Raw genomic sequence first — 10,117 nt, 5'->3', positions numbered from 1 at the left:
TCCTCTGATCCAAGCAGGCGGGGCTGGCCTGGAGCTGAGAGAAAGAGAGAGGAGGGGACGAAGCAGGCCTAAGGGGGGGCCAGGGGCCGCCTGAGGGGATAAAAAGTGGCCAGAAAGGAGCCAAGACTCAACCAGCAACAATAGACTTGCTTCTGCCATGGTCTGGGGTTTGAGGTCCTGAACCCCTAGACCTCACTGGGGTTAGAAAGTGCGGTTGGAGAACTTTCCAGCTGGTACTTCAATTTTTTTTTTTTTTTGAAAATATTTTTTTCACCCTAGTTCGGTCGGGTGCTCCGTCTTACGGGGCCCCAAGTTTATTTTAAGAAACCGCCACCGTGTTATGGGCGTGCGCAACTGCCTCGACGGCAATAATATGTCAGGACAACGCAATATCCCCCTTGAACTCGGCGAACAGCCCGAGCAACCACCATTGGAGGCCCCAGGGGCAGCTGCCCCCGGTGCTGGGCCTGGCGCAGCCGAAGAGATGGAGACCCCACCGCCTCACAGCGAGCCCATCCCCGTCGAGATTGAAGGCGAGGCCTGTGGACCCCCAGAAGTCTCCAGGCCCAAGTTCCAGGACCTCAGCCAGGCCATCAAGGAAGCCGGAGCCCATGGAGGCTACAGCCCACCTCCTGAAGAAGCCATGCCCTTCGAGGTCGAGCAGTCCAGCTTGGGACGCTTCTGGCCTACCCTGGAGCACCCTGGAGACACCACTGGGGCCCATGCAGGCCTTGAAGCCTTCAGCCCACCGATCGTGGAGCCCAGAGCCTTCGGTGAGGCCAGGTCAAGCCTGGGAAGCTACAGCCCTCCCCCCGAAGAAGCTATGCCCTTTGAGTTTGAGCAGCCTGCGCAGGGAAGCTGCAACCAACCTCTCTTGCAGGTCTCAGACCTCGCTCCAGGAGGCCCACGTGCGGGGGTCTTTAGGGCTCCTCCCGAGGAGCCCCAAGATCTCAGACCTGCAAGCGCACGCTTCAGAGGAGGATGCAGCCCTCCCCGTGAGGAGGATGTGCCATTTGAGTTTGATGGAGCAGGCTTTGGGGACGACAGCCCACCCCCTGGGCTCCCCCGAGCTATCCCACAAATCGACGGCCTTGGCGGCAACCAGATCGCGGCAGTCGCGGCCCCGAGTGCGGTCCTCCTCGCTCCCGCCGCGAACGAGCCCCCCCTCTGGGTCCCAGGCATCATCGGCAGCCCATCTCGAGAGGCTGTCAGACCTCCTCCACACTTCGCGGGCAACAGCCCCCCGATGGAGATCTCCGGACCCCCGCGCGAGATTGGCAGCGCCCCCGTTGGGGTCGACGACGCTCCCGTCAACGTGGACAGCCCCCGAGTCGCGCCTGACGGCCCGCCCATCGAGGTCTCCCGAGCCCCAGTTAAGAGAGAGCAAGCAGAGGGAGAGAGACCCCCAGTTGAGGGAGAAGCAGCCGAGATGGAAGGAGGCTCAGCCGACGCTGCCGCGGAGAGAGGCAAAGTCCCTGATCCCGGAGACGGAGCCCCTGCCGCCGGAGCAGCCCCTGACGCGCCAGCCGCCGGGGCAGCCCCCGATGCTCCTGCCGCCGGGGCAGCCCCTGCCGGCCCTGACACGCCAGCCCCCGGGGCAGCCCCTGCCGCCCGGGCAGCCCCTGCCGCCCGGGCCGCTCCTGTCGCCCGGGCCGCCCCTGTCGCCCGGGCCACCCCTGTCCCCCGGGCCGCTCCCACCGCCTGGGCAACCCCAGCCTCTGGAGCCCGACCCAAGATCAGTTTCCTTAGACCCCCCAGCCCCGAGATCCAGGCTGCCGATCCGCCTACTCCGCAGCCTCCTCGCGCATATGCCTGGCGGGGCAGGTCTGAGCGCAGCTGCTACCGCGGCGGCGACAACGACGACATATCGGTCAGCAGCGACAGCGGAGACGAATCCGACGATGGGACCTTCGGATGCCACCGCTGGTTTCAGTCCAGGCGAAACCGCCGCCGCCGAAAGACCCGGCGCAACTTGCTCCGCAACTTCCTCGTTCAGGCCTTCGGAGGCTGCTTCTGCAGATCCGAGAGCCCCCAGTCCAGAGGCTCCCTCAGCCCCAAGGTCAAGAAGGTTGCCCTGGAGGAGAAGCGCAGACAGACCCGCAAGGAAAGCGTGGAGATGCGCGCCCAGAAGCGCACAGAGAAGAAACGCAGCAAACTCATCGACAAGCAGCTCCAGGACGAGAAGATGGGCTACATGTGTACGCACCGCCTGCTGCTTCTAGGTAATGCGGCGGACTCTGCCCGTGGGGAGCAGGGCCGCCCGGGGGCCCCGGGAGTGGGTGGCAGGGCTGCCCGGTGGGGCTTGGGGCCCGGCGGCGGGAGGACGGGGTCTGGGCAAAGGCGGGAAGAACCTGCCAGAAAGTTCCAGCTGGGGGCCCTAACTTTGCCCCGGGAGCGGGGGGGGCCTCGGGTGGGCTTGGGTGGCGAAGTGTGTGCCCTTTAGGGAGAAAAGTGGTGCCGTGCAACACTGAGGGTCGTTTCCAGCTGGACAAACCAGCGCCAGCGACCGTAAGACGTCGCCGAGTCGTGGGGTGGGGGACGGCAAGAAAGGCGGGGGCTTCAGGTGAGCCAGGAACTGCAGGGGAGGGCTCCGGGGTCGCTCAGGCTGGGCTGGCTGGGGCCGTTGGTGGGTTGGGGTCATTGGAGAAGGTGCGTCCCCGCCTCGCCTGGCACGGCTGCTTGGAATAAGACGGCTTGTTGTTGGTGTGTGTTGGTGTCCATATTGTGTCCGCCTGTGCATGATATGCTCAAGCGTTCTTCCATTCCCGCCCCTGGCACCCCCAAATTACCCGCCGACTGTGTACTTGTACCGGGGAACGGGCTGTCTTGTGTTTTACGCCATTGCGCGGGCAAAAACTTTCCGTGTTCGCACACTCGGGTGGTACCTGTGCGCTGGCGCTGTGCAGTGGGCGGCGCGAAAACTCCCGAGAAGGTAGCGGGAGACGCTGGGCAGGATGTCGGGCCGCTGGCGGGGCGGGGGGAGGGGGCCGCCTCCGGCCGGCCTCCGTAACCTGTTTTCTGTCTGTCTTTCTCTCTTTTCTCCCTTTGCGCTAAGCGTTTCCTCACTTCTCATTCGTTCGCCCAACCCTCCCGCCTTTACGGTTGAAAAACCAGACACTCAGGTATCTGGGGCGTCCGGGGCTGCGCGCAGAAATTCGGTATTCTGCACACACTCTGCTCACCTGGCGGGGGACGGAGGGAGGAGGGGGAGAAACCCCCCCACACACTTAACCCGCTGTAGGCGAGTCCCGTATCCCAAACCACACGGGGCTGGTTCCGGGGGGGAGGGGCTGGGGAGGTGGGAGGGGGCGTGGCCATGTTTAAAAAATATGAAATCATTTTTCTTCCTAGGGAAGAGCCTGAGGTAAGCCAATCATTTACCCTTTTACAGAATACAGTAGGAGGGGCTTGGTGTAAAGAGAGAGGGTTTATGCGTTGGGAGTGGAATGCCCATCTTGTGTTTGAAATGCAATTAAAATAAAACTTTTTAAAAAATGCTTCCAGTGTATTTTAAGTGTGTGGACAAAATGTGATAAAACTGTGAGACATGTAAATGTTTGCATGTGAATTCTTTCAAGCAGCTTTAGCTGGGGGCAAAGAGGCTCAAAGGTAAGATCCTCTGCATATGGGCTTGGGATACAGAAACATTAAAAAGATGTTAATAATCCCATTGGAAGGGTACTTTTGGTGGCCCTGGCCTTCCCCCTCCTCCTCCCTTCACCTATGCCAGCTTTCAGGGTCCTCTCCCCTCTCCAGGACCTCCGTCCTCCCCCCCAACAGCTTGACTCGTGCCACAGCTAATCAAAGCAGCAATTAGCAAAGGTCTGAATGTGGGGCTTAAGTGAAAATTTCAGATGTGAAACTCCACAATCTTAATTTCTTTCTTTATTCTCTAAGACCTCTCAAGGGATTTCAAGATCACAACTTTTCAGGCGGTGCTATGTTTGTTTGCTAAATATTTTATAATGTGTGATGGTGTCTATTAATGACCTATGGGCATCACTGTTTGCTGTTGTGATATGTGCCTCTCACGCATCACAGTTTTACATGTGATGGTCATTCTGTTTATGCCCACCCAGGGAAACACAGACAACATCATTTCCCCAAAAACATACAGGAGGGAGACAGTTTTACATTTCAGATGCCTCAACTGCGTGGAAGGCACAGCGCCTCAAATGACAGCGTGCTGTTTTCCTGCAGACAACTGATTTTGCCACAAGAGCCCCATTTCAATATCCCAAGCATAGCTCTGGGTAGCAAACCTGTGATGGGGGAGGCGGCCATAATTGGGGGCAGACAGGAGAGCCAAGTGACGGTGTGCACTTGAACCCTAATTGGCCAGTGCCCCTCATATGCTGGGGCCTCAGTTGCCTCATTTGTGAAATGAAACTTTCAAGCAGATCTTCACTAAATTCTCCTTTGCTCCATGGCCTGAATCCCCTATTCTGGGGGTTGGGGAGCACCATCCACTTAAATCAGGACTGGAGCCTTAAACCATAGGTTATGCACGCATCAACTCTGTAGCAAACAGCCCGTGTCTGGGGCTGAGCCTTAAGAATGTTAGAAGTTTCCCTTGCTTACCCATGTTTTATATGCAGGGGGAAAAATTCACCTTAAGTAAAGGAAATTAGCTGGGGTCACCCTGCCATCATCCTGGCCCTGCACCCAGGTCAAGCCCGTTTGCATGCAATGTAGTCCGGTGAAACGTGGGCCCTGTCTAGCACGAACCTGAATTCAGAAAGCCAGATTGCCTGCTGTGGCAGTGTGGCTTGTGGAGCCAGGCTGCAATCTGACAAGGTTTCATTTTGCCAAAGTGACAGACCCGCTGGGTCTGAATTATTTCCATGTTTGCAGAGGGGGAGAGGAGGCAGGATGAAGACCCACTTCCATTTAGGACAAGACTTTTCACTAACATTTAAATCCTAACATATAAAACAAGACATCCGTATACGCTGAGCACTGAAAAGGGAAGACCAAATGACCATCCTTTGATAATTGGTGACATACAGATTCATCTGTTGCTTTAAAACTGTATGTGTTTCTGTGTATATACCCTCTCCATTTTTATTGCCCAAACAGCTTAACCACATTACAGGGACTCTTAAAAAGGAAAATGGTAGATAAATAGTTAGAAATAGATAGACAATCAGTAACATGACTGAAATTCTAGAATAGCTAAAAAGTTGAAGCCTTTTTCTTACTCTAGCCAATAATAGACTTATTTCCATGTTTCTGTTGCCTTTCTGAATAATTTTGGTGGCTTAAACATGTTTTGGAAACCTAATTTGGGTGATTCCCTCATTTTTGTTAAGAATTGAAGGGACTGCTAGGCTAGAATTTCTTAGTAGCTGCTGACTGTATTAAAATTGTGCAGGCAAATGCTATATATAATAATGGCTATTCTGCCATGACACTTTGTTTATACAGTGAATCTCAATTAATTGTATGATAATTTATTTATACCACCAGGTACAACAGTGAGGCATCCATCTCATCCTGCTGGAGTGCCCTTTGCTTTGCTTTTTAATTTATTTTTAATTCAGCCATTTTTCCGTATTCAAAATGCCTCCACTGAGCTGTTTGGTGCAGTGGGAAGGGCATGGCTTACCAGGCCAAAAATCTCTTCCTTGCCTTTTAAAATCCAATTTCCATAGATTTTTCTCAAAAAAAAAAAATGCCTTTCTATACAGCTATGTTAATTTTTATCATTTGCCTACGTTACATATACCATGGAAAACTGGTATTAAGCAAAAAAAAGTGGGGTTTGTCACCTTTTTGTACATTCCTCCCACCCCCTTACTCTCCCCACCCCCAGCTTGAGAGGGATAGCCTCACTGCCTTCAGAATTGTTAGTAACCTGTAAGAGTAATGATTACACGTAATGATAGCACTTTTTTACCGTATTTTTAAAAGCCTTTCATCCAGTCACATTTCTCCTTTGCGACAGCCTTGGGCAGTAAAAATGTGATGGGACCCCATTTCATAGGCAAGTAAACCAAAAGCTCAGAGATTAAATGTCAGGGACTTTTGCTCAAAGACTGCAAGGTAAGTGAAGGAATCAGAAGTTTCTAATTCGGTGCTTACCCCCAACATGTGGTAATAAGTTATAAAGCGTCATTTCAGTGCGAGGCATGATTACTGTTAAGTGCGCTATGTGCTCTTAAAATCCCTTGTCAGATGACAGGTGTCCCGCAGTCTTCTGCCTCCTGAATAATAACCAGAACCAGACAGACCCTTGGTTATAAATGTCCATTGAGTGTACGTGAAACGTGAGCCTCCTCATTGCTGGGATACCTGTCACTGCTGTGGTGATATTTTGTTTCCACATTTGCTGTCATTCATCTGCCAACACTGCAGTCTTTGTTTGTTTGTTGGACTTCTTTTTTTAAATGCAGGTTTTCTTTAAAGTCTTTAAAAAATCCCCCAGAAGTGTTCTTGAGCAAGGTCTAAAGCTTTTTTCTTTACTCAGGTTTCCACTAAAACATCATTATCATCATCATTTAAAAGTACAGTTGCTTTTATGCATAGCCCCTCCATTATTAGTGTTAGAGTGTAATAGACTGTTTAGAATCTCCTGGCCTGGATCTAATGACCCTATTAAAATAACTCTTACTCAATATTCTTCATAGTGATTATTTCTTAAAAGTATTCCTCCCTTTCAGTCGGGGCTAATTCCTCCTTAGTGAGTGTCAGTACATAATCTTGGAAATCACCTTTGACTTTTATGGGGGAAGGTTGGTATTAAGCAAAAAAAAAAAAAAACTTTTTTAGAGACGGTAACCTAATTGACTAGATTTGAAATTCTCCATCCCAACCGTGTGTCTTCTTTATAGAGTTAATTTTCCCACCAAATAAAACATACCCCTCACCCCAGCAAAACCGTGGCCCTCCAAATCCCTCTCCATTAAGTGACTTTTAGGAGGCATGTAAATAGCAAATGAAAACTGGTCTCTATACTTCTTGTTTCTCTAACCTGTGGCAAAGGCAGGGTTCTTCCCAACCCACCTTGTGCCTCCTAGGGTTTCTAATGGAATGTGAAATTAACATGCCAGTTGTCCATTTCAAAATCGGATTCCTCTGCAAGTGTAGCAATTTTCAAAACAGAAAGGGCAGGGCCAGTTGCTGTGACAGGGTTCCCACCAGCAATTAAAACAGTTAGTCAGGTCATTCTAATTAACCGTCTCCAGCTCTGGTGGCCCCCCCAGTAAGAGGAACTCAGACTCGGGCCCTGTTAACACCAACCTCAACAGATTTCATTGAATTAGACTGAAAGGGTCTTTGTCCCATCAGATTCCTGTTGTGGCCTGTGGTCACCCTGGGCATAAGATCCTCATCTCTTCAGGGAGTGAGAGAAAGATGGGCCTGAGTCTCTCTCTTTGGGATTCTGCTGAAGAGTCAGCAAATCAAAGTGGCCTTTATGAAACTGAGGAAGGCTAGTGGGAAGCCCCAGATACAAACTGGCCATTGGAGTAGGCCAAGGGAGGGGAGGGGCGTTTGCAGAAGAATCAGAGGAAGATGTGTCCTTTTCCTTAATTCCTCTAAAATGGGGGCCAGATACTAGAAATTGAGAGAAGCCTTGAACCCAGGGCCTGGCACATGTAAGTGTCTGATAAATGGTAGCCATTATGTTTAGAAATTTACTTTTCTTCCTGGACTTCTGTCTCCCTGGTCCAAGTGAGGGTTTGTTTTTTTGTTTTTGATGTTTTCTGTTTGTCTGTTTAATATTTTCTTGGCCATACCATGTGGTATATGGGATCTTAGTTCCCCGACCAGGGATCGAACCCATGCCCCTTGCATTGGAAGCGTGGAGTCTTAACCACTGGACCGCCAGGGAAGTCCCTGGTTGTTTTTTTTTGTTTTCTGTATTCCCCATGAGACCTAAAGTTCTAAAAGTCCCAGGCACCCATCCTGCCTTTCTGTCTCGACGTTTCAGAGTACACTCTTTGTACACGTTTTATAAATAAGGGTCAACCCAAGGCGTAGACTGACGACTCTTTGCCAAATTTATGATCATGTGGAGTCACTGTTAGGTGTGCAACAGGATGAGGCGGGAACTTACTTTTTACCTGTCCTGAGAAAGTGCCGCCTACCCCCCTCTCGGAGCCCACAGCCCCCTCTGCCACTCCCCCTCCTTTTATTAGCTCCTATCTATAAACCAACCGGATACTATGGTTGAGCCCGGGGTCCTGAGCACAGACTGCTCTGTACTTATTACACATGCAAAAAAAAAAAAGATTGTCTCTAGTTTTCCTTCCCGACAGCCAGATGGTGACGAAGGCCAGCCACTGGGAATGGAAGATGAGGAGACCTCCAAGAACGAGGTAGGGAACAGCATACACACAAAAAAAACCCATGTTTGAATTTTCCTGTTGATCATCACACGCTCAGTTGAGATATGGGATGCTCTGTTCTCAGACAGCAAACACTTGAGACGTGTAGCCCCCTCCAATCAGAATTACTGGAGTAGTTTTACCCAGACAGCAACTGGGGGCTGTAATAGAGAAGGATGTTAGGTAACTGATCTGTGACAGAGCAACGAAAATCAAGGGCGTGCGCCTCTGCCGTCCTTACTTAGAAGGAAAATCCCACGTTGCATTGCAGAGTAATTTGTTAAACCTCAGGAGAATTCCCGAGCATTTCGACTCCTGGAGTTCTGCCCACAGAACTTGAACATTAGATCTTACTGAATGTTTCTTAATGATTCAATTTGGGGTGAGGAGAGAGGTATAAAGGTAGAAATTGTTACCGGATCCCGAATTTATTATGAGTCAGTCAATGTTTCTGAAGTTGTCACACATACTTGGTGTGTGGGACAGAGTACGCACCTTAAACTTCCTTTAATGAGTCGATAATGGGAAGGAAAATCTCTCGTACCCACTTCTGAAGGAGTGGCACAGTCAAGCTTCCACGAGCTCCGTGTCAACACGGAGCGTCGATTCTTCTAAGGGAAAAAGAACTCGATGTGTCCAGCTCTTGACTCTCCCCCTCAATCCAAAGACCAGAGTACCTCTCTCCTCTTTCCTATTTGAACAGTTTTGCCTTGCCTCAAACTGATTGCTAATTTGCAAGTGACCTTGGAGACTTTTTTAATAGGGAACCTCCATTCAGGTAAGTTTGCAGCTGTGGGATTTTTGCAAAGAAAGAATGATTCGTAAGATGAGGCACACAGACTAAAATCAGGCATTGTGATAGAGTCCAGGGCCAAGAAGGGCTGCTTCCCTCAACCCAGGGAAATAGGAACAAGGTCCTACATCTCAGCTAGTGTCCATCCCAGCACCCTGCTGATCTTGGGGACCACGTGCCTAGGCCTGTTTCTTTAGCTGTAAAAGTAGCTGATGGTTACCTTTGACAAAGAAAAACCAATCTGTGGAGAATAGGCAGTGTTACTTAGGAAGCATATAGCTACTTAAATTGCTGAGGCTGCTTGGACACCCCCTTTAAGTAGATGCCGCTTGCTTCTCTGTGGTTATATAAGGTAACTCCTAAGGTTTTGGGCCTTTGTGGGCTGCTGAAATCATAGAAAGTGTTCATCTTAATTCCTTATAGCTGTTCTCTATATAGGTCTGTTAGGCCTACAAGATGCTTAATTAACTTATTCATAAAATCATATACGTCGTTCGGGGTCCTTCCACCCACTGCCTCCCCCCAATGTGAATTTTTTAATGACTGAATCTAGAATGGTGCAGAGATGGTGAAGGTGAGTTGATATTTCAGGTGGCCACTAGATGGTGAGACGGCACAGGCAGAAGAAAGGTGTCACATCTATAGTGAAAACGAGAGGGGAAGGGAAGAGCCAGCAGAGACAGAGGAGGGTCCCACTCCAACTGCACCCTCCCACCCCACCCCAGGACAAAGCCTGGATTTAACAGGCCCCAGAGCTTTACTCAGACCTAGCCTTTTATGTTTAAGCTCTGACTTCTCCCTGCTGGCTCTGTGCTGGGATATTAGCATTTTCGGGGTGCTCTGTCTAACAAAGGGGTCTTCCATAGGCGTTCTGTTGCCATGGGGACCATCCTGTGCAATGTAGGGTGTTAGCAGCCTCTCTGACCTCTACCCACTTGACGCCAGTAACACACACACACACACACACACACACACACACACACACACACACACA

General features: G+C 50.6%; 1 protein-coding gene across 6 annotated transcripts in view; it reads left to right on the top strand.

Annotated features, from left to right (window-relative positions):
* The first annotated feature begins 325 nt into the window (after nt 1-325).
* The window catches only part of GNAS (GNAS complex locus), a 54,492-nt gene continuing 44,700 nt past the window's right edge, over nt 326-10,117 (top strand). For 2 of the 6 annotated variants that reach the window (XM_027086860.1, XM_027086861.1), the window contains exon 1: nt 326-2,222. In XM_027086860.1, coding sequence (XP_026942661.1) covers nt 341-2,222 — 1,882 coding nt within the window. In that variant the 5' untranslated portion in view covers nt 326-340. Of the gene's footprint in view, nt 2,223-2,443; nt 2,564-10,117 lie in introns of all 6 variants that reach the window. The other 4 variants (XM_027086864.1, XM_027086862.1, XM_027086859.1 and 1 more) reach the window with 3 other exon arrangements.

Source organism: Aethalodelphis obliquidens, unplaced genomic scaffold (genome assembly GCF_003676395.1).
Source record: "Aethalodelphis obliquidens isolate GAN/ISIS:26980383/991018 unplaced genomic scaffold, ASM367639v1 scaffold57, whole genome shotgun sequence".
Classification (NCBI taxonomy): domain Eukaryota; kingdom Metazoa; phylum Chordata; class Mammalia; order Artiodactyla; family Delphinidae; genus Aethalodelphis; species Aethalodelphis obliquidens.
Note: the sequence above shows the minus strand (reverse complement) of the source record. Positions and strands in the feature narration are given on the sequence as shown.